The sequence below is a fragment of the Eurosta solidaginis genome, chromosome 3, assembly GCF_040869045.1.
Source record: "Eurosta solidaginis isolate ZX-2024a chromosome 3, ASM4086904v1, whole genome shotgun sequence".
Taxonomy (NCBI): Eukaryota; Metazoa; Arthropoda; class Insecta; order Diptera; family Tephritidae; genus Eurosta; species Eurosta solidaginis.
This window is the reverse complement of record NC_090321.1, coordinates 60992111-61016432: the sequence shown is the minus strand read 5'-3', so window position 1 is coordinate 61016432 and position 24322 is coordinate 60992111. Positions and strand designations below refer to the sequence as shown.

The window sequence follows — 24322 nt, the reverse complement described above, 5'->3', positions numbered from 1 at the left end:
CCCCAATGCTTGCCCAAGGGCGCCCAGTCCCAAGGCCACAACAGCAATTGCGTCCTGGCCTTCCACAACCTAGGCGTAGTCACCCCTCACTTACCCCTAGAGTGGCGGCGTCACCCCTCATGCACTTCAGAATTCTGCAGTTCAACTGTAATGGACTAACTGGGAAGATTACGGAGATAGTCGATTTCATGAAGCGGCACAACATCCGCATTGCTGCGATTCAAGAGACTAAACTCACAGCAAGATCTGCATTGCAGGCCTGCTCTGGTTATAATGTCCACAGGAAAGACCGCGAGAGCGGAAATGGAGGCGGCCTCGCGTTTATTATACACCACTCTGTGCAATATCATATATTTGATCCTGGCATCGACCGCAGTGACAATGTCTTAGAACGTCAAGGCCTATCTGTCCGGTCATGCGATGCAAATCTAGAAATCATCAACATCTACATCCCTCCTGTCACCTGTTGCCCCGGTGGATACCACCCTAATATCGAGGCCTTACTCACTGGCAACAATCGCATTATCTTAGGCGATTTCAATGCCCATCACGACCTATGGCATTCAAACTTGCGGGCGGACAGTAGGGGTGAGATGTTGGCGGATCAAATAGACGAAACGACGTTCTGCACAATAAACAGAGACGCCCCCACACGTATGGTAGGAAGCTGTCATAGCTCGCCAGATATCTCAATCGTGAGCGCAGAACTCGTAAACTGCGTCAACTGGCAGCCGATGGTAACATTGGCATCCGACCACCTGCCCATACTTATTTCGTTCGAGCGTACCGCCGACTTCATCGTCACCGAAAAACGCACTTTCATAAACTTCAAAAAAGGAAAGTGGGAAGAATATAAATCTGCAACAGACAGCAGCTTTGCTGCCCTCCCTATCCCGACTGATGCCCGCCAAGGGGAGCGTGCCTTCCGTAAGGTCATTGAATCCGCCTCGGCACATTTCATTCCTGCCGGGAGAATTCTCGAAATCCGGCCCCACTTCCCGGCGGAGGCCGCGAGCTTAGCGAGGGAACGCGACCTTATAAGACAGCTTGATCCAGGCGACCCCCAAATAAGGGATATAAACCAACGCATCAGATTGCTTGTGGACGAACACAAGCGGGCGAAATGGGAAGAGCACCTAAGAGGTTGTAACCTCTCTACCGGTGTAGGTAAACTTTGGTCCACCGTAAAGTCCCTATCGAATCCGACTAAGCACAAAGACAAAGTTTCCATCGCCTTTGGCGATAAGGTGCTGTCGGATGCGAAAAAATGCGCGAGCGCTTTCTGCCGACAATATATAATGCATCCTACGGTCGACAAAGATAGACGGAGAGCCAATAGACACGCACATAAACACAAACTCAGCGCGTCACCAATTACCATCACCGCTAGAGAGGTTGAAGACGCCATTGGTCGCGCTAAACCATCCAAAGCAGTGGGCCCAGACGGCATAGCCATGCCGATGCTTAAAAACCTAGGAAAAGAGGGTTTCAAATATTTAGCGCATGTCTTCAACCTGTCTCTTTCCACCTTTGTCATACCCGAGAAATGGAAAATGGCCAAGGTGGTCCCGCTACTAAAGCCTGGGAAACCAGCTAACGTAGGTGAGTCATATCGTCCGATATCTCTCCTATCGCCAGTGGCAAAGACGCTTGAAGCCATTTTGCTCCCTTATTTCCAAGCACATTTGCAGCTAGCCCCTCATCAGCATGGCTTCAGAAAACTCCATAGCACTACCTCCGCGCTAAATGTCATTAGCACCCAGATAAATTGCGGTTTGAATCAATATCCCCACCATAGAACAGTACTCGTAGCGTTAGACCTATCAAAAGCTTTTGATACGGTCAACCATGGCTCGTTACTGCAAGACCTGGAAGGGTCCACCCTTCCCCCATGTCTTAAAAGGTGGACCACAAATTATCTGGGTGGTCGGCAGGCATCGGTGCAATTCAGAAACGAAACATCAAAACAAAGGAGAATTAAACAAGGGGTGCCACAGGGTGGTGTCCTATCCCCGCTTTTGTTTAATTTCTACATATCTAAGCTACCTTCACCACCGGAAGGAGTCACAATCGTTTCCTACGCCGATGACTGCACAATAATGGCCACAGGCCCAGGCCCAAAGATCGATGAGCTATGCAATAAAATAAACGGCTATCTCCCTGATCTCTCCAGTTTTTTCGCCTCGCGAAACCTGGCATTGTCACCGACTAAATCTTCCGCGACCTTATTTACAACATGGACGCCCCAAATGTCGACCATATTGAACATCCACGTCGATGGCACTACGCTACCGACTGTCCTACACCCCAAAATCTTGGGTGTGACGTTTGATCAGGATCTACATTTTGGTGCGCATGCAACCGCAATTGTTCCAAGAATTCAGAGCCGTAATAAAATCCTCAAATCCCTTGCTGGCAGTACCTGGGGAAAAGATAAAGAAACGCTCTTGACCACATACAAAGCAATTAGCCAGCCGATTACGTGCTACGCGTCACCCATATGGTCGCCAAGCCTAAAAACCACCCACTGGAAGAAACTACAGGCCTGCCAAAATACTGCTCTCAGAATCGCCACGGGCTGTCTTCTTATGTCCCCAGAACACCATCTGCATAATGAGGCGAGAATACTCCCCATCAGGGAGAGAAATGAGATGCTGACCAAACAGTTTCTGTTGAATACCCAGAAACCTGGGCATCCCAACAGACATCTGATTGACGAACCAGCACCGCCTAGGGGCCTTAGGAGTCATCTCCGTAAGCATTTTGAGGAAATACGGCACCTGAGAACCCAGCCGTATGAAGCGGAAAAACACAAGCAGGTCCTTGGTGAACTCCATAGACAGGCGTCGGACCTTTATGTCGGGAATTGCCCGGTGAATCCAGTACTTGAAGAAAAATATCCAGAACTCGCAGAAGAGGAACGCATACTCCCCAGGGAAACGCGTGTCACTCTTGCTCAACTTCGTTCTGGATACTGTAACAGGTTAAACTCTTACCTATCCAGAATCAACCCCGACATACAAAATGTATGCCCTGCTTGCAATGTGTCCCCACATGACACCAACTATCTCTTTAATTGTAATGTGGAACCAACGCCTCTAACACCCCTTTCCTTATGGTCCACCCCTGTTGAAACGGCAAGTTTCCTTGGACTCCCGTTAGAGGATATTGATGACAATTTGTGATCGGTCGCGGCTATTAGGTGGGCGAGCATTGCTACAACAACAACAACAACAGAAGCATACAAATTGAACAAAATTATATTATAAAATATGTACATATATACATTATTAAATCAGTTGTCGGAATGGACTGTGATGCCGAGCAACGGGAATTGATTATTAGTGCTGTCGGAATGGACGTGATTTCGAGCAGCTGATGTATATTTGACACATAACAAGTAGGGCTGCGATGCGTGGGAGGTTGGAAAGTACGTTATTCCAAGCCACCCGCCCAAAGTTACTGGAGCTGGTGATAAGAGTGGGAGGTTGGAAAGGACGTGATTCCAAGCCACCCACCCAAATCATTGCGTATTTAAGGTAGTCAGCAGATATTTTTTTATTACGTAGAGTGAGTCACACGTATCAATGTTTTTGTAGTGCTTATTGAAGTAAGTACACAGACAACGAAGAGGTTCGTGCATTTCAAAATTCGATCTGCATGTGCTTATATGAAGCGGTTGAAAATGTCCATATGATCGAAAGGGAACATTAAATAAAATTTAACCGAGCGTTTTACGTTTTACTACAAATAACACACCTACCATCTCCCTACAAGTAACACACCTACCATCTCCCTATAACTCCGTAACGTAGGGAGCTGAATAAGTTTTAAACGACAGGAGTAGGGAGGAAGAATCCTTGAGGGGTCCCATCGTAAGTCCCTTAGCGCAAAAATTAGGAATTGCTTTTGCACCGACTCTAATTAGTCACAGTGCGTCTGGTAACGAGGGTTCCAGATTATCGAAGCGTATTCTAATATTGGCCGCACCAAAGATATATAGGATAATATGTTTATTTATTTTATATTTATTAACTCAAATAAAACTAAAACTAAGAAGAACCATGTCTTATCTGAAAAGGGAAAGTCCCAAATTAAATTATGCGTTGAAATTCAAAGTATTACTAGACGTTGGCTGTAGTTGCTAAAACACAGCTGTTCTATGATGTTGCCACATATTGCGGCAGGGATTTGGGTAGTCACTACACCACCCCCTTTCCAGAAAATCCGTCGATGTGCTGGCATCAATACTTGTGGCTTGTGTTATTGCTGCTAATTCATCTCTTGGGAAAGAAGCTGGCTTAAGTCTATCGATGGGTACGGTTACCAGCCTCGAACAAATCATTATCGTGTATGTCTTGGGGTATCTGTTAAAAACCAGGTATGGTCCGTCGTAAGGTGCTTTCAACGGCTTTTTAATTGTATCGTCGCGTAGAAAAACATGGCTACAAAAGCGCAGATCCTTGGGAACAAATACCGGCGGCTGACCATGCTGTGACGTTTGCATTGGTCGAACGACATTGAAATGCCGTCATAGTTCTCGTAAAAAATTATGTTGGTTGTTTGGAAATAATTCCTTGGTTTGTGTTTGCAATTGCGCTTGCGTATGCGTATGCGTTATCGATTCTTTGCTTTGTTTTTTAAATCCACCAACACGTCGTAGTGTCTTAGGAATTCGGCACCTATTATAGGATGCGCAACGTCGGCGATTATGAAACACCACTTAAATGGCCGTCGTAGGCCGAGATCTAATGTTATCTGTCGTTTGCCGAATGTATTAATTGTAGTATTGTTCGCAGCAACCAGTTTCATTGCGTTTGGTTGCATACTCTCACCGTGACGTTTGGGTACAACCGAAACTTCGGCGCCCGTCTCGATGAGAAATTTCATTGAAGACGTTTTGTCTCAAATTTAAAGGCGGCTGGCGTTCATATCCTCCTCCTACATAGCTGCTTTGTACGGAGGGCTGACCAGTTTTCCGAAAGCTTTGGTGTGAAAGCGCATGGTGGCCGAAACCGTGTTGGGTTCTTGCCGAAAATATGATGATACTAACAGATATCGCGGTTTGTATCCCGTGTGTCCTCACTGCGTGAGCTGGTCGGCCGTGCTTGTTGCCGAGGCGCTCCGATCCGTTGCTGTTTATAAGTTACCTCCCGCTTCGCTAAACGATCTAGCCTATCCGCTAACTCTGAAATGGCTGCTGTTACATCGTCACTTGGTTTGCAATGGGTGGCGAGAAAATAATGTCGCTGACATGTGCCAGTACAGCTGAACCAATTTCGGCAACGACCGTAAAATATTTGGTTGTACTATTCTGTTGTCGTCGGGGTCACCACTTATAGAATATTATGTTTTTTTATTCTATATTTATTAACTCAAATAAAACTAAAACTAAAACTAAGAAGAACAATGTCTTATCTTAAAAGGGAAAGTCCAGAACTAAATTATGAGTTGAAATTCAAAGTATTACTAGACGTTGGCTGTAGTTGCTAAAACTCAGCTGTTCTATGATGTTGCCAAATATTGCGGCAGGGTTCGATTTGGGTAGTCACTACAGATATAAAGAGAGTTTTAGTAATATATGGATCATCGAATTCTTTAGACCATCGTTTGACGAACGCCAAAGTCCCTTTGGCTCTGTTCACGCAACCTTCTATGTGCAATTTAAAGTCGAGTTTAGGGTCCATCGTAACCCCAAGGTCTACAAAACTAATGACTTGGTTAATTGTGTGTATGAGGTTTTTCAAAAATATTCTGAGATAGAGCGTTCTCGAACTGACAGCCGGAATAGGGTGGTATTCCACTCAATTAAAACAAAAAAAAAAATTGCTTGCAACTTACATCTGAACCCGATTCTGAGTCATCGTGTCGTTTACGTTTGGCCGGCGCTGCATTACGTTCACCTTCATCCGAACTGGAGAAATCGACATAGGCGGACATTTCTAGAAAAATAAATATTTTTAAAATTAGTTTCTAAATTATACAGCGAAATCCACGAAACCTTTAAAAATGTTATTAAATTATGAGTCCTTTCATATTATTTCTATTTAGCCTTATCATTATCTTTGAAGAAATACTCCAACAAATTATGAAGAAATACTCCGAAAAATTAAGAGAAGAAATTTTTATAACACATTTTATAATACATTTTTTTTAAATATATATAGTGATAACGTAAAATACTAAACCAAGCAAGAAAAATTAAAATTTCCCTCAGTTCCTCCCCCTGGAACCCCGCATGTAATAGAGATATACGCCGCCGATAAACGCCGCCGCCGCCGCCGATTAGGGTAGTTTTTCGGACGCCGCCGCCGAAAGTCAAAAATATCGGCGCGGCGGCGGCGGTGGTGGCGTCCGGCGCGGTACTATATTTTCTACTCGTTTAAGACTGCTTATGCCATTTATTGTTCATGTCGAAAATTGGTCGGATATGGTCGAAAGTGGTATCAACGGATGCTCATAACTGCCAGTTATAAGAAACTAATTGCGAAATTTAACTCGTTCTAAATGTTCAAAAGTTATTTAAAAAAAAAGGCGTTTTCGATGTCAGCTTAACACGGACTTTCCATCACCCAATTCACCAAGTTATTAAAACAAAACACTAAAGGAAAAATTATATAATAAATTTAATCAAAAGGAATATATACAAAAAGGCAACTCTTAGAGGCCAATTGTACAGCGAACAACGGAACATTCATATGGCTTGCGCTGATGTGAATGTTGGAGATTCGAGTTCAACGCTCAGCTCCCGAAAAGCTAGCTGATGAAGAAGTGAAATTCAGAAACATGTCCTAGTAACCATCGCCGTTTGTAAACTTACAATTTTTCTCTAATATCAATTACAAAAACCATTGTATAAAGCATTATGAGCAAAGCTCGTTAATTAAATACATATGATCATATAATAAATTTATATGCTCACTTTGCATATTTTTTTTTCAAAAAATTAATAATGAACAATGAATTCAAATAAAATGACCCAAGGCGTTTCAAATTGTCCTCAAGTTGTAAAAAAAACCAAAATACTCAAAAAAGGTGCCAATTTTTTTTTAAATATTATATTGCGATTGGCTGAAAGAATAATCGAAATCAGTGATGCAAAATCCTTTAGTAGGTTCTAGGGGCATAAACAGTTCATTGAAATGATTCTTACTTCATACTTAAGTTGAGGATATATGTATGTATGAGAAGGGTTTGAAAAATCGCTTGGGCTTACATTCAAACAGCTGTTGTTTATTTTCGAAATTATACAATAGCGTCTGAAAATTTAATTTTGATTTTCACACTTCATCCTTCAACACCCAAGCCTCCCGGTTTCACATTTCCTAAAGTTGGCGGCCCTATCCAAAACTAGTCCCTTGGAGTGAATTACATTGGTTACAGCCTATCAACAGTGTTGCCAGGTTAGCCTTTTCGTGGCTAGATTTAGCCTTTTGTTTTTACCTTTAGCCTCGAAATTTTGGGTTTAGCTTCGTGACTTTTTTCTAGCCTTTTTTAATCCGAATGTATTTTTTTTTTTTTTAAATAAAATAATTTCAATAGTTCCTGTGAACACATAATACCTAAAATATGAGTTCTCTACAAAAGATTAATTCTTTTTCTGCTGAAAATTCGTTGAAAGTTTCAAAGCCAGATGTATTTTCTTACTTTGAAAAAGAGAATTATAGTTATTCTTCAAGTCAAATAGCATTAATAGAGCTGCAGTGGCGAAAAATTATAACTATACAATGGAAAAATGTACACTCTACCGTGGAATATGGTAGGAAGTCCGAGAACATAAAAATGGATTAAACGAACCACCTTTTTTAGAACTTGTCGAATTCATATTTAGTTTTTTAGTATTACCACTCAGTAACGCGGAGGTTCAAAGAATTTTTAGTGGCATGAAAATTCTGAAAACTGAATTAAGGAACAAACTAAAAATTAAAATGCTTAATGCGCTGCTTAATATTAGATGCTCGTTAAAACGCTTATCTAAATGTTGTAATGATTTGAAATTACCGATGATCTCATATCTATGGTAAATAGCCAAACTTTATACGCAGACTTAAGCTCTTCTGATTTTTCAGACGGGGAATATTTTATATAAATAATTAGTTTGTAATATTTTTTTTTGTGTATATACACATATGCACTCATTTAAAGTAATTCCATGTGCTAGTCAAGGAAAATGTGCCTGATATGTTTTGAAACAAGAAGTTATGTTTAAGTTATGTTTATAAGCTTTTATTTACAAATGTGTAAACTAAAATATAAAAAAAAATTTTATGAATTAACCAAAAAAATTTCTGACCTTTTTTTAGCGTCTTTTTTTCTAAATTTAGCTTTTTCTAACCTTTTTTTTTTGCCAATCTAGCTTCTTTTTTTTATCACCTGGCAACACTGCCTATCAACCAAGTTTAAATATCAACTACACGTTACGGCTCCTTTTACAAATGTGAATACGTAGGCACATATATTTACCAGGTGAGGCTTTGTTCTTCGCAAGAACACTCAAAGTGGTGAAGCAAAAGCTTTCCGAAGACAGTCGAACTAAAGACCGTGTGTGCTAGTACCCTAACGTAGTGGACATTCGAACTAGTTTGAAAACTGAAGCTACGCGGTCATCCATAATGAGCTTTTATATCATAAGGCCGGAAAACAGCAGTAAACATCTTTCAACTTAAAATCGGTCGACTCTCACTCTAAAATATCGTTTTGATTTAAGGAAGACTATTGAAATCAATGTTGTGAACACAAACGTCTGCAAACTTTGGTCTACATTTTAAAAATTTTATCCAGGGTTCTTGTAAAATTTTAATCATGCAGATGCGCCGAGGATGCTACGATTTTCACCCATTAGGCAATGACTTCCACTTAGATTGCTTATGATTTCGAAGGCGGCATCCTTGGCCGAATAGTCACTCCCTAACGTTACATGGCGTTTCTCTGGTGTAGCTCGGCAGCATAGCGCGACAAAAGCATCCGTTGGAAAGTCTTCGGGGCTACACCTAGAGCTTCTAGGAAAGTGAAGTCGTTGAAGGTATGAGTTCGAAGTCGCAGTCCTATAGCTTCTGTACTGGCATATGGTGTGAGGGTTGTGTTGTTGTTGTTGTTGTAGCGATAAGGTTGCTCCCGGAAGGCTTTGGGGAGTGTTATCGATGTGATGGTCCTTTGCCGGATAAAGATCCGGTACCACAGCACCATTAAGGTGCTAGCCCGACCATCTCGGGAACGATTTATGTGGCCACATTAAAACTTCAAGCTTCAATGTGGCTATTTTATGTATCTCTTCACTTTTCAGCAGACGCAGCAGTACCAATTCCAAAGACCGGGGTTAGGTTCGAAGCCTCTATGGAGTAAGTGAACGAGGGGCAATCCCTCCGCAAGGAGCTACTCCTGAAAATTTTTGAACGGTCTGCGAGATCTTGAGGCAAAAACCCCGGATCTTTCCGAAATGGCCAACACGTTGATTTCCTTAAATACATACAAACAAAACCTTTCCTAAACATTATTTTTTTAAATAGAAAAATCAAGCTTTTTAAAGTAAGAACACCGGCGTACGCCTGCGCGCCGTCTACGCCGCCGCCGCCGATAAAGCGATCGGCGTAAACCTCTAGCATGTAACATGTATTACCCTGCAAAAATCGCGAGTACTCTATGCATGCATGTATGGAGTACTCGCTATGGACCAAGCGAGTGCTCCCAAATTAACCACAATTCATACAAAAAATATGGTACAACTAACATTGCGATGTCCTAGGACTGGACCATATACTCCAGCTCCGCATTACATCAGAGTAATCCATGGAGCACCCACAGTCCAATAAACATCGTGTAGCGATTACAATCTTTAAAAACGAGCAATGATCGGCTTACAATATATTCGTGTAGAAACATGAGTTGGTCCATTGCTGCATTACAGTGGAGTATAATGGTATGTACTCCAGTATCACACAAGTGGACCACATGATCCAACGATTTTTGCAGGGTATTATCTTTTCATGTGTGTACGACCAAAAAGTTAAAGCATGTAGTTTCCAAAAAGTTAAAGGTTTAGTGCATTTGCCCATATATGTATATTAGAGCGGGTCAAATTGTATGGGAAATATGGGGAAAAAACTTCAGGTCCACATCCCGTTTCTGAATCTATGGGTCATACTGAGTAATATCGTGCATGTGACCATAGATCTGAAATGAATTTCGAGCCTCTCTAATTTTGTTAGAAAATTTTATAAACCAATCCGAATCCAAATTTGACATTTATTTTCATGTATTTTATTTGTGAGTCGCTATTCGGATTGGGATATAAAATTTTCTAACAAAATTAGGGAGGCTCGAAATTCATTTTAGACCTACGGTCCCATGGACAATATTACCCACCCATAGATTCAGAAACTGGAAGTGCCTATTCAACAACAAATTTGACCAACCCTAATGTATATACTTACTTTTGCCAGCAGTTGCACGTCTGGGGCGCCCACTTGATGAATTTCGTGCGGGAGCGCGACTTGGCTTGCGCTTGCGATCCTCTTCAGCGCTGACCTCTTCGTCCTCTTCCTCAACAGGCTGGAACATTTAAACGGTCAAATTAGGTAAATAGAGTTAAGAAATAAACGCTTTTAATATGTTACCTCTTCCTCCTCCTCCTCTATATCCTCTTCTTCACCTTCAGCGGCTTCATCAACGCACAACGATTCATCTGGTTCCATAAGAAATTTAAGCACACGATTTGCTATATCATCTCTTGTGCCTGCAAGGATAAATGAAGAGTTGAGGTTTAAATGTTTTCACTACATAGTTGAACATTTATACCTTTGCGCTCCAATGCCAAAATATCACAAATACCCTTTAATGCCTTTGCATCGGTCTTCTTGATAGCATCAAACTTTTTCTTATATTCGCTGGAATCTTTCTCAAACTCGAAACCGGCAAATGAACGTAAATTCTTTTTAACCACATTATATTTACCCACAGAACCAAAGCAAAGCTGGAACAAAAAATTTAAATATTTGTTGCATTGCTTTTGTATTGCAATTTTAATACCTCATGCAATGTCTGCAGGCCATCAACACGAGTTTTATTAATATTATCATTGATTCTATCTATTTCTGCTAATGCCACCACATTTTCATCATCCTCAGCAACTTCTTTATTTTTTTCCTTTGCGGCATCATCATCATCTCCGTCTTCTTTGTCTTTACCACCATCTTTGTTTTTGTCGGCTTTCTTGTCATTTTTCTCTTTGCCTTGATCCTTGACTGATTTCTTTTTATCAGCGGCGGTGTTGGCGCCGCCGGCAGCACCTGCTACTGTACCATTATTTTCTTTGACGTCAGTCTTCTTTTCATCGCCATCTGTCACATCACCGTCTTCCCTGGAGTCATCATCATCTTCCTTAACATCAGTAAGTTTATCTTTTTGAGCAATCTTTTTACCATCGCCTGAATCAGGTGTGGATTTATCATTGGATTTTTTGTCTGGTGAACAAAAAAAGTTAAAAACGTAATTAAAATAAAATAAATAAATGGAAGGCGCCATAATCTCCGAAGAGATTTTAAGCCGAGATTCTCTTCCAATTTGCGTTGTGGTTCTTTTTAATTTTTCCTACAAATTGGCGGGACGGGACCTACTTGTTTTATGCCGACTCCGAACGGCATCTGCGAGGCAGATGAGTTTTCACTGAGAGCTTTTCATGGCAGAAATACACTCGGAGCGCTTGCCAGACACTGCCGAGGGGCGACCCCGCTTAGAAAAATTTTCTTCTAATTGAAAAACCTTATTTCTAAAATTTTGATGTTGCTTTGCCCGGGGTATGAACCCAGGGCATTCGGTGTGGTAGGCGGAGCACGCTACCATCACGGTGGTAATTAAATTAAGTAAATAAAAATCATAGACAAGATCCTAAAAAGAATTGTTAAAGACCAAAATTGGCCCAGATTTTTGATGTGCTAACATCTTTGCTCACGGAGTTTATATGAGCGGAGTCATACAGCAAGTCAGGGTAAAGACATAACCCACATATAGAAAAATTAGTTTCTGAAAATATACACAATTTTTATGCATGCAAGTGCACGAAGGGGTGTATACACTGATGTTTTGTAGAAAATAAAGAGCCAGCATGAGCAAATTTGAGATTTTTATTACTGATAAACAAAAGAATTTACAAAAACAAAGCAGGTGTGTAGGTATTCAGGGCCCGCATTACGTGCTACGATCAGTGACTGAAACCCATTTTCACTCGAGCGATAACTACTCAAATGTCAAACTATTTTTAAAAATTATTAATCAGTTAAGGGTCTAACGAGTACTATTTTTCGCTAGTTAGCATATGCCATTAATCCGATCCACCACTTCAGAGCTATTGTGATTTAAAAAATGTGTTTCGAACACGGATCGTATCACGTAATACGGGCCAGGTTCAAGATGAAATTTGTTTATTTGCACTATATTTGTACATTATTTGGTTAGATTAACATGAAATAAAAATATTGTAACGAATTTTGTGAAATTCCACTTATTCCAAACCTTCTGCTTAGGTTCGAATCGCTAAACTGTTGAATAAATAACTCCAATATTCAATAAAGCAAAATGGTCTTTATTAGACTACTTTGAGAGTACTTCACAATAACACGTATACTTCACAACCAATAGCGTGCTTAAATCAAAACTGATCCGTCATGCCTCAGCTTGCGCTGCTTTTATACTCTCGGTTTCCTCGTTCACCTATTTCTCCTAAGGTCTAGTAATTGCGCGAACTTCATGCTTGGTTACCAGCCATATACATATATATTTGTAGTTTGTAGCCATATGGGTGTATATATGTGAGTACTACTTCGGTTCATGATTACAAGTGTTTGTGAATATCTCTTCGTTGACTTGTACGTATGTGCGTAAATTGATGATTGATTTGTTTACAGTGTCAGCTTCTTTTTTTGTTGTTGTGCCTTTATTTACTTAGTATCAGCTTAGTGATGCTTATATTCGTCACAATATAAAATAAATAACGAAACCGTTTTAGAAGATTTTTCTAAAGAGTTTCAATGCCTCTGGGTTCGTATTTGAGCTCAAGTCCTTTAAAAAAAGTTTTTGATAGTTATTATTGAAAAATTATTTTTTTAATTTAGAATAGAAGAAAATTTGCAGACACCTGTCATAGCTGTGTAGATAGATTTCGAAGATTGCAAAGCCTTCATCGTCATATTTGATTAAGAGCTCCAGGTTCGAATTCGAGTTCAAGGCCTTTAACCTTATGTGTAATAATTGTTTTTTTGTTTTTTGAATTTTTTTTTTAATTTTAACCACGGCGATCTCTTTTTTTTCTTATTCCTCCAGAAGTTTTTCTTTTGTTAAATTGTTCGCAAGAAAAACAACGCCAGCAACTATAACGTAATATGTACAACCAACAACAACCACTAGAAAACCACAAAAACAAGAAGAACAAGTAAGGAAGGCTAAGTTCGGGTCTAACCGAACATTACATACTCAGCTGAGAGCTATGGAGACAAAATAAGCGAAAATCACTATGTAGGAAAGTGAAGCTAGGGTAACCCTGGAATGTGACTGTATGACATGTGTATCAAATTGAAGATATTAAAGAGTATTTTAAGAGGTAGTGGGCCATAGTTCTACAGGTGGACGCCATTTAGGGATATCGCCATAAAGGTGGGCCAGGGGTGACTCTAGAATTTGTTTGTACGATATGGGTATCAAATGAAAGGTGTTAATGAGTATTTTAAAAGGGAGTGGGCCTTAGTGGTATAGGCGGACGCCTTTTCGAGATATCGCCATAAAGGTGGACCAGGGGTGGCTCTAGAATTTGTTTCTACGATATGGGTATCAAATGAAAGGTGTTAGTGAATATTTTAAAAGGGCGTGGACCTTAGTTCTATAGGTGGACACCTTTTCGAAATATCGTCATAAAGGTGGACCAGGGGTGACTCTAGAATTTGTTTGTACGATATGGGTATCAAATGAAAGGTGTTAATGAGTATTTTAAAAGGGAGTGGGTCTTAGTGGTATAGGTGGACGCCTTTTCGAGATATCGCCATAAAGGTGGACCATAGTTCTACAGGTGGACGCCTTTTCGAGATATCGCCATAAAGGTGGACCAGGGGTGACTCTAGAATTTGTTTGTACGATATGGGTATCAAATGAAAGGTGTTAATGAGTATTTAAAAGGGAGTGGGCCTTAGTTCTATAGGTGGACACCTTTTCGAAATATCGTCATAAAGGTGGACCAGGGGTGACTCTAGAATTTGTTTGTACGATATGGGTATCAAATGAAAGGTGTTAATGAGTATTTTAAAAGGGAGTGGGTCTTAGTGGTATAGGTGGACGCCTTTTCGAGATATCGCCATAAAGGTGGACCAGGGGTGGCTCTAGAATTTGTTTCTACGATATGGGTATCAAATGAAAGGTGTTAATGAATATTTTAAAAGGGCGTGGACCTTAGTTCTATAGGTGGACGCCTTTTCGAGATATCGTCATAAATGTGGACCAGGGGTGACTCTACAATTTGTTTGTACGATATGGGTATCAAATGAAAGGTGTTAATGAGTATTTAAAAGGGAGTGGGCCTTAGTTCTATAGGTGGACGCCTTTTCGAGATATCGCCATAAAGGTGAAACAGGGGTGACTCTAGAATGCGTTTGTACAATATGGGTATCAAATGAAAGGCGTTAATGAGTATTTAAAGAGGAGTGGGCCTTAGTTCTATAGGTGGGCGCCTTTTCGAGATATCGCCATAAAGGTGGACCAGGGGTGACACTAGAATTTGTTTGTACGATATGGGTATCAAATGAAAGGTGTTAATGAGTATTTTAAAAGAGAGTGGGCCTTAGTGGTATAGGGGACGCCTTTTCGAGATATCGCCATAAAGGTGGACCAGGGGTGGCTCTAGGATTTGTTTCTACGATATGAGTATCAAATGAAAGGTGTTAATGAATATTTTAAAAGGGCGTTGACCTTAGTTCTATAGGTGGACGCCTTTTCGAGATATCGTCATAAAGGTGGACCAGGGGTGACTCTAGAATTTGTTTGTACGATATGGGTATCAAATGAAAGGTGTTAATGAATATTTTAAAAGGGCGTTGACCTTAGTTCTATAGGTGGACGCTTTTCGAGATATCGTCATAAAGGTGGACCAGGGGTGACTCTACAATTTGTTTGTACGATATGGGTATCAAATGAAAGGTGTTAAATTGTATTTAAAATGGAGTGGGCCTTATTTCTATAGGTGGACGCCTTTTCGATATATCGCCATAAAGGTGGGCCAGGGGTGACTCTAGAATTTGTTTCTACGATATGGGTATCAAATGAAAGGTGTTAATGAGTATTTTAAAAGGGAGTGGGCCTTCGTGGTATAGGTGGACGCCTTTTCGAGATATCGCCATAAAGGTGGACCAGGGGTGGCGCTAGAATTTGTTTCTACGATATGGGTATCAAATGAAAGGTGTTAATGAGTATTTAAAAGGGAGTGGGCCTTAGTCCTATAGGTGGACGCCTTTTCGAGATATCGCCATAAAGGTGGAACAGGGGTGACTCTAGAATGCGTTTGTACAATATGGGTATCAAATGAAAGGTGTTAATGAGTATTTAAAAGGGAGTGGGCCTTAGTTCTATAGGTGGACGCCTTTTCGAGATATCGCCATAAAGGTGGACCAGGGGTGACTCTAGAATTTGTTTGTACGATATGGGTATCAAATGAAAGGTGTTAATGAGTATTTAAAAGGGAGTGGGCCTTAGTTCTATAGGTAGACGCCTTTTCGAGATATCGTCATAAAGGTGGAACAGGGGTGACTCTAGAATGCGTTTGTACGATATGGGTATCAAATGAAAGGTGTTAATGAGTATTTAAAAGGGAAGGGGCCTTAGTCCTATAGGTGGACGCCTTTTCGATATATCGCCATAAAGGTGAAACAGGGGTGACTCTAGAATGCGTTTGTACAATATGGGTATCAAATGAAAGGCGTTAATGAGTATTTAAAAGGGAGTGGGCCTTAGTTCTATAGGTGGGCGCCTTTTCGAGATATCGCCATAAAGGTGGACCAGGGGTGACTCTAGAATTTGTTTGTACGATATGGGTATCAAATGAAAGGTGTTAAATTGTATTTAAAATGGAGTGGGCCTTATTTCTATAGGTGGACGCCTTTTCGATATATCGCCATAAAGGTGAAACAGGGGTGACTCTAGAATGCGTTTGTACAATATGGGTATCAAATGAAAGGCGTTAATGAGTATTTAAAAGGGAGTGGGCCTTAGTTATATAGGTAGACGCCTTTTCGAGATATCGTCATAAAGGTGGAACAGGGGTGACTCTAGAATGCGTTTGTACGATATGGGTATCAAATGAAAGGTGTTAATGAGTATTTAAAAGGGAAGGGGCCTTAGTCCTATAGGTGGACGCCTTTTCGATATATCGCCATAAAGGTGAAACAGGGGTGACTCTAGAATGCGTTTGTACAATATGGGTATCAAATGAAAGGCGTTAATGAGTATTTAAAAGGGAGTGGGCCTTAGTTCTATAGGTGGGCGCCTTTTCGAGATATCGCCATAAAGGTGGACCAGGGGTGACTCTACAATTTGTTTGTACGATATGGGTATCAAATGAAAGGTGTTAAATTGTATTTAAAATGGAGTGGGCCTTATTTCTATAGGTGGACGCCTTTTCGATATATCGCCATAAAGGTGGGCCAGGGGTGACTCTAGAAATTGTTTCTACGATATGGGTATCAAATGAAAGGTGTTAATGAGTATTTTAAAAGGGAGTGGGCCTTCGTGGTATAGGTGGACGCCTTTTCGAGATATCGCCATAAAGGTGGACCAGGGGTGGCGCTAGAATTTGTTTCTACGATATGGGTATCAAATGAAAGGTGTTAATGAGTATTTAAAAGGGAGTGGGCCTTAGTCCTATAGGTGGACGCCTTTTCGAGATATCGCCATAAAGGTGGAACAGGGGTGACTCTAGAATGCGTTTGTACAATATGGGTATCAAATGAAAGGTGTTAATGAGTATTTAAAAGGGAGTGGGCCTTAGTTCTATAGGTGGACGCCTTTTCGAGATATCGCCATAATGGTGGACCAGGGGTGACTCTAGAATTTGTTTGTACGATATGGGTATCAAATGAAAGGCGTTAATGAGTATTTAAAAGGGAGTGGGCCTTAGTTCTATAGGTGGGCGCCTTTTCGAGATATCGCCATAAAGGTGGACCAGGGGTGACTCTAGAATTTGTTTGTACGATATGGGTATCAAATGAAAGGTGTTAATGAGTATTTAAAAGGGAGTGGGCCTTAGTCCTATAGGTGGACGCCTTTTCGAGATATCGCCATAAAGGTGGAACAGGGGTGACTCTAGAATGCGTTTGTACAATATGGGTATCAAATGAAAGGTGTTAATGAGTATTTAAAAGGGAGTGGGCCTTAGTTCTATAGGTGGACGCCATTTCGAGATATCGCCATAAAGGTGGAACAGGGGTGACTCTAGAATTCGTTTGTACGATATGGGTATCAAATGAAAGACGTTAATGAGTATTTAAAAGGGAAGGGGCCTTAGTTCTATAGGTGGACGCCTTTTCGAGATATCGTCATAAAGGTGGAACAGGGGTGACTCTAGAATGCGTTTGTACGATATGGGTATCAAATGAAAGATGTTAATGAGTATTTAAAAGGGAGGGGGCCTTAGTTCTATAGGTGGACGCCTTTTCGAGATATCGTCATAAAGGTGGAACAGGGGTGACTCTAGAATGCGTTTGTACGATATGGGTATCAAATGAAAGGTGTTAATGAGTATTTAAAAGGGAAGGGGCCTTAGTTCTATAGGTGGACGCCTTTTCGAGATATCGCCATAAAGGTGGAACAGGGGTGACTCTAGAATTTGTTTGTACGATATGGGTATCAAATGAAAGGTGTTAATGAGTATTTAAAAGGGAGTGGGCCTTAGTTCTATAGGTGGACGCCTTTTCGAGATATCGCCATAAAGGTGGACCAGGGGTGACTCTAGAATTTGTTTGTACGATATGGGTATCAAATGAAAGGTGTTAATGAGTATTTAAAAGGGAGTGGGCCTTAGTTCTATAGGTGGACGCCTTTTCGAGATATCGTCATAAAGGTGTAACAGGGGTGTCTCTAGAATGCGTTTGTACGATATGGGTATCAAATGAAAGGTGTTAATGAGTATTTAAATGGGAGTGGGCCTTAGTTCTATAGGTGGACGCCTTTTCGAGATATCGCCATAAAGATGGACCAGGGGTGACTCTAGAATTTGTTTGTACGATATGGGTATCAAATGAAAGGTGTTAATGAGTATTTAAAAGGGAGTGGGCCTTAGTTCTATAGGTGGACGCCTTTTCGAGATATCGTCATAAAGGTGTAACAGGGGTGTCTCTAGAATGCGTTTGTACGATATGGGTATCAAATGAAAGGTGTTAATGAGTATTTAAATGGGAGTGGGCCTTAGTTCTATAGGTGGACGCCTTTTCGAGATATCGCCATAAAGATGGACCAGGGGTGACTCTAGAATTTGTTTGTACGATATGGGTATCAAATGAAAGATGTTAATGAGTATTTAAAAGGGAGGGGGCCTTAGTTCTATAGGTGAACGCCTTTTCGAGATATCGTCATAAAGGTGGAACAGGGGTGACTCTAGAATGCGTTTGTACGATATGGGTATCAAATGAAAGGTGTTAATGAGTATTTAAAAGGGAGTGGGCCTTAGTTCTATAGGTGGACGCCTTTTCGAGATATCGCCATAAAGATGGACCAGGGGTGACTCTAGAATTTGTTTGTACGATATGGGTATCAAATGAAAGGTGTTAATGAGTATTTAAAAGGGAGTGGGCCTTAGTTCTATAGGTGGACGCCTTTTCGAGATATCGTCATAAAGGTGTAACAGGGGTGTCTCTAGAATGCGTTTGTACGATATGGGTATCAAATGAAAGGTGTTAATGAGTATTTAAATGGGAGTGGGCCTTAGTTCTATAGGTGGACGCCTTTTCGAGATATCGCCATAAAGGTGGAACAGGGGTGACTCTAGAATGCGTTTGTACGATATGGGTATCAAATGAAAGGTGTTAATGAGTATTTTAAAAGGGCGTGAGCCTTAGTTCTATAGGTGGGCTCCTTTTCGAGATATCGCCATAAAGGTGGACCAGGGGTGACTCTAGAATGCGTTTGTACAATATGGGTATCAAATGAAAGGCGTTAATGAGTATTTAAAAGGGAGTGGGCCTTAGTTCTATAGGTGGGCGCCTTTTCGAGATATCGTCATAAAGGTGGACCAGGGGTGACTCTACAATTTGTTTGTACGATATGGGTATCAAATGAAAGGTGTTAAATTTTATTTAAAATGGAGTGGGCCTTATTTCTATAGGTGGACGCCTTTTCGATATATCGCCATAAAGGTGGGCCAGGGGTGACTCTAGAATTTGTTTCTACGATATGGGTATCAAATGAAAGGTGTTAATGAGTATTTTGAAAGGGAGTGGGCCTTCGTGGTATAGGTGGACGCCTTTCCGAGATATCGCCATAAAGGTGGACCAGGGGTGGCTCTAGGATTTGTTTCTACGATATGAGTATCAAATGAAAGGTGTTAATGAATATTTTAAAAGGGCGTGGACCTTAGTTCTATAGGTGGACGCTTTTCGAGATATCGTCATAAAGGTGGACCAGGGGTGACTCTACAATTTGTTTGTACGATATGGGTATCAAATGAAAGGTGTTAGATTGTATTTAAAATGGAGTGGGCCTTATTTCTATAGGTGGACGCCTTTTCGATATATCGCCATAAAGGTGGGCCAGGGGTGACTCTAGGGTTTGTTTCTACGATATGGGTATCAAATGAAAGGTGTTAATGAGTATTTAAAAGGGAGTGGGCCTTAGTTCTATAGGTGGACGCCATTTCGAGATATCGCCATAAAGGTGGAACAGGGGTGACTCTAGAATTCGTTTGTACGATATGGGTATCAAATGAAAGACGTTAATGAGTATTTAAAAGGGAAGGGGCCTTAGTTCTATAGGTGGACGCCTTTTCGATATATCGCCATAAAGGTGGGCCAGGGGTGACTCTAGAATTTGTTTCTACGATATGGGTATCAAATGAAAGGTGTTAATGAGTATTTTGAAAGGGAGTGGGCCTTCGTGGTATAGGTGGACGCCTTTTCGAGATATCGCCATAAAGGTGGACCAGGGGTGGCTCTAGAATTTGTTTCTACGATATGGGTATCAAATGAAAGGTGTTAATGAATATTTTAAAATGGCGTTGACCTTAGTTCTATAGGTGGACGCCTTTTCGAGATATCGTCATAAAGGTGGACCAGGGGTGACTCTAGAATTTGTTTGTACGATATGGGTATCAAATGAAAGGTGTTAATGAGTATTTAAAAGGGAGTGGGCCTTAGTCCTATAGGTGGACGCCTTTTCGAGATATCGCCATAAAGGTGGAACAGGGGTGACTCTAGAATGCGTTTGTACAATATGGGTATCAAATGAAAGGTGTTAATGAGTATTTAAAAGGGAGGGGGCCTTGGTTCTATAGGTGGACGCCTTTTCGAGATATCGCCATAAAGGTGGACCAGGGGTGACTCTAGAATTTGTTTGTACGATATGGGTATCAAATGAAAGGTGTTAATGAGTATTTTAAAAGGACGTGGGCCTTAGTTCTATAGGTGTTAATAAGTTTTTAAACGGGAGTGGCCCTTAGTTGTATATGTGAAGGCGTTTTCCAGATATCGCCCAAAATATGGACCAGGGTGACCCAGAACATCATCTGTCGGGTACCGCTAATTTATTTATATATGTAATACCACGAACATTATTCCTGCCAAGATTCCAAGGGCTTTTGATTTCGCCCTGCAGAACTTTTTCATTTTCTTCTACTTAATATGGGAGGTGTCACACCCATTTTACAAAGTTTTTTCTCAAGTTATATTTTGCGTCAATAAACCAATCAAATTAACATGTTTCATCCCTTTTTTCGTGTTTGGTATAGAATTATGGCATTTTTTTCATTCTTCGTAATTTTCGATATCGAAAAAGTGGGCGTGGTCATAGTCGGATTTCAGCCATTTTTTATACCAATAAAAAGTGAGTTCAGATAAGTACGTGAACTGAGTTTAGTAAAGATATATCGATTTTTGCTCAAGTTATCGTGTTAACGGCCGAGCGGAAGGACAGACGGTCGACTGTGTATAAAAACTGGGCGTGGCTTCAACCTTTTTCACAGAAAACAGTTATCGTCCTAGAATCTAAGCCCCTACAAAATTTCACAAGGATTGGTAAATTTTTGTTCGACTTATGGCATTAAATGTATCCTAGACAAATTAAATGAAAAAGGGCGGAGCCACGCCCATTTTGAAATTTTCTTTTATTTTTGTTTTTTGTTGCACCATATCATTACTGCACTTCAATGCTGACATAATTTACTTATGTACTGTAAAGATATTAAATTTTTTGTAAAAATTTTACTTAAAAAATTTTTTTTTTAAAGTGGACGTGGTCGTTCTCCAATTTTGCTAATTTTTATTAAGCATGCATATAGTAATAGGAGTAACGTTCCTGCCAAATTTCATCATGATATCTTCAACGACTGCCACATTATAGCTTGCAAAACTTTTAAATTACCTGCTTTTAAGTGGGCGGTGCCACGCCCATTGTCCAAAATTTTACTTATTTTCTATTCTGCGTCATAAGTTCAACTCACCTACCAAGTTTCATCGCTTTATCCGTCTTTGGTAATGAATTATCGCACTTTTTCGGTTTTTCGAAATTTTCGATATAGCAAAAGTGGGCGTGGTTATAGTTCGATATCGTTCATTTTAAATAGCGATCTGAGATGAGTGCCCAGGAACCTACTTACCAAATTTCATCAAGATACCCCAAAATTTACTCAAGTTATCGTGTTAACGGACGGACAGACGGACATGGCTCAATCGAATTTTTTTTCGATACTGATGATTTTGATATATGGAAGTCTATATCTATCTCGATTCCTTTATACCTGTACAACCAACCGTTACCCAATCAAAGTTAATATACTCTGTGAGCTCTGCTCATCTGAGTATAAAAAAAAAACGTTTAAATAAATCTTCCGGACGAATAAGAAAAAAATTATTCCACCGGAATTTTTATGCTATAAAATATTTTGATTTTCATTTATATTTTTAAAACTACCTAAATATATTACTTATAATAAAAAAAAATTGTTTTCACTCTTGGGAAGTTTAACAATCCCATATAACGAGATGAGATAAACTATGAAAAATGAATTATTTTATTGTACCTTGGACATTACTACACAAAACCATATTTGGCAGGGTTTAGCATGAACAAATCCAAGGGAATTTATCTATTGGTAATAATGTTATTCCTATTAAACAATATTTAACTATTTGCTATAAATAATTCTACCCTATATTTAATTAAAAACCCCAAATATAAACCTTTAAAGTCGAAAATTTTTTTTCTTTTACTGGGATTCGAACCTGCACCAACACCGGGGAAAGTGCGCGCCCATGTTTACAATCAAACGACGCGCAAACACGATGCACCACACAACTTCAGCAAATTTTGCCGGTTAAAAACATACTTGGTTGCTTTGTTGCTTATCTTGTTTGTTTGCTTTTTCGTTGGCATTCTGAATTTTGTCGGACTACACGTCACGCTTAAGCAGCACAGCGGGAGAGAGTAAGTTGGATGAACCAAAAACGTAGCAAAACAACAAACACAAAAAAAGCAACAATTGCCTGAGCTAATGAACCACAATTCATTCAGCATGTCAATCACAATTAGTGTACGATCAAACGTTCGACTTCGGTTTGCCGATTATTCAGAGGCATGTTCTGAAGCGGAACATTTTTGCTTAATTTTTTTTTAACTGAACAGCGATTTTAATACATATTTATTTAAATAATTAGGATTGCTTATTGATGTTGTGTTCCTATGGAAGTTTCCACCAAATCAGACCAGTGTTGCCAGAAAAAAAATTTCTTTGGGGCTAGAATCTAGAAAAAAAGGGCTAGAAAGAGCTAAATTTCTTCAAGAAAATTTAAAACCCGTTGCAAAAAGAGCTAAAAGTATATGTTTATTTTTCAATATAAGTTTTCACGTTTATTTCAAATCAAACCTTAACAAAGTTATAAAAAAGTTACAGTAAAGTAACAAAAAAAAATAAGGTACAAGATAGGTACATAAATAATACTGTTGTTATACTCAGTTGAGCAGAGCCCACAGAGTATATTATCTTTGATTGGATAACGGTTAATTGTACAGGTATAAAGGAATCGAGATAGATATAGACTTCCATATATCAAAATCATCAGTACCGAAAAAAAAAATTGGTTGAGCAATGTCCGTCCGTCCGTCCGTTAACACGACAACTTGAGTAAATTTTGGGGTATCTTGATGATATTTGGTATGTAGGTTCCTGGGCACTCATCTCAGACCGCTATTTAAAATGAACGATCTCGGACTATAACCACGCCCACTTTTTCGATATCGAAAATTTCGAAAAATCGAAAAAGTGCGATAATTTATTACCAAAGACAGATAAAGCGATGAAACTTTGTAGGTGAGTTGAACTTATGACGCAGAATAGAAAATTAGTAAAATTTTGGACAATGGGCGTGGCACCGCCCACTTTTAAAAGAAGGTAATTTAGAAGTTTTGCAAGCTGTCATTTGGCAGTCGTTGAAGATATCATGATGAAATTTGGCAGAAACGTTACTCCCATTACTATATCCCGGCCAACACTCCTACAACCTGGAAAGTTTTAATTGCATTCCTATTCCAGTAATTGATAAGAATACTGTTCTTCAGAGCCTTCTCGGTTTGAAACCGATTTTTTCTCCGGGTCCAGATGGTGTTCCTAGTTGTGTACTCAAATACTGTGCAGTTAACTTATCTGAGCCGATACATAAATTATTCCAATTATCTATGGAATCTGCCACTTTTCCATTAATTTGGAAGAAATCATTTATTATACCTTTGCACAAAAAAGGTAGCAGGTCTAGTATCGAGGACTATAGAGGTATAGCTAAGCTTTCAGCTATTCCCAAAACATTTGAGCGAATAACTTCAACACATGTGTAGCTCCATATTATCGCCCTGCCAGCATGGTGTTGTGTCCCGTAGATCAACTACTACCAACTTGCTAGAGTTTACTTCTTTTGTAATGGATGGATTTTTAAACAATAGGCAAACGGATGTGATCTATACCGACTTCAGTAACGCGTTTGACTCTGTCAATCATGAGCTCTTAGTTTACAAACTTGATTTACTTGGATTTCCGAAACATTTACTTGTATGGCTCGAAAGCTATCTCGCGAATCGGAGTCAACAAGTTTTGTTT

General features: G+C 40.0%; 1 protein-coding gene across 1 annotated transcript in view; it reads right to left on the bottom strand.

The window, feature by feature from the left end:
* Positions 1 to 24322, bottom strand: part of Dek (protein) — a 99828-nt gene that overhangs the window by 54659 nt on the left and 20847 nt on the right. Inside the window, exons 3-7 of the mRNA XM_067771962.1 lie at positions 11026 to 11459; positions 10795 to 10969; positions 10614 to 10732; positions 10431 to 10548; positions 5842 to 5942 (exon numbers count right to left, since the gene is read on the bottom strand). Coding sequence (XP_067628063.1) covers positions 5842 to 5942; positions 10431 to 10548; positions 10614 to 10732; positions 10795 to 10969; positions 11026 to 11459 — 947 coding nt within the window. The remainder of the gene's footprint in view (positions 1 to 5841; positions 5943 to 10430; positions 10549 to 10613; positions 10733 to 10794; positions 10970 to 11025; positions 11460 to 24322) is intronic.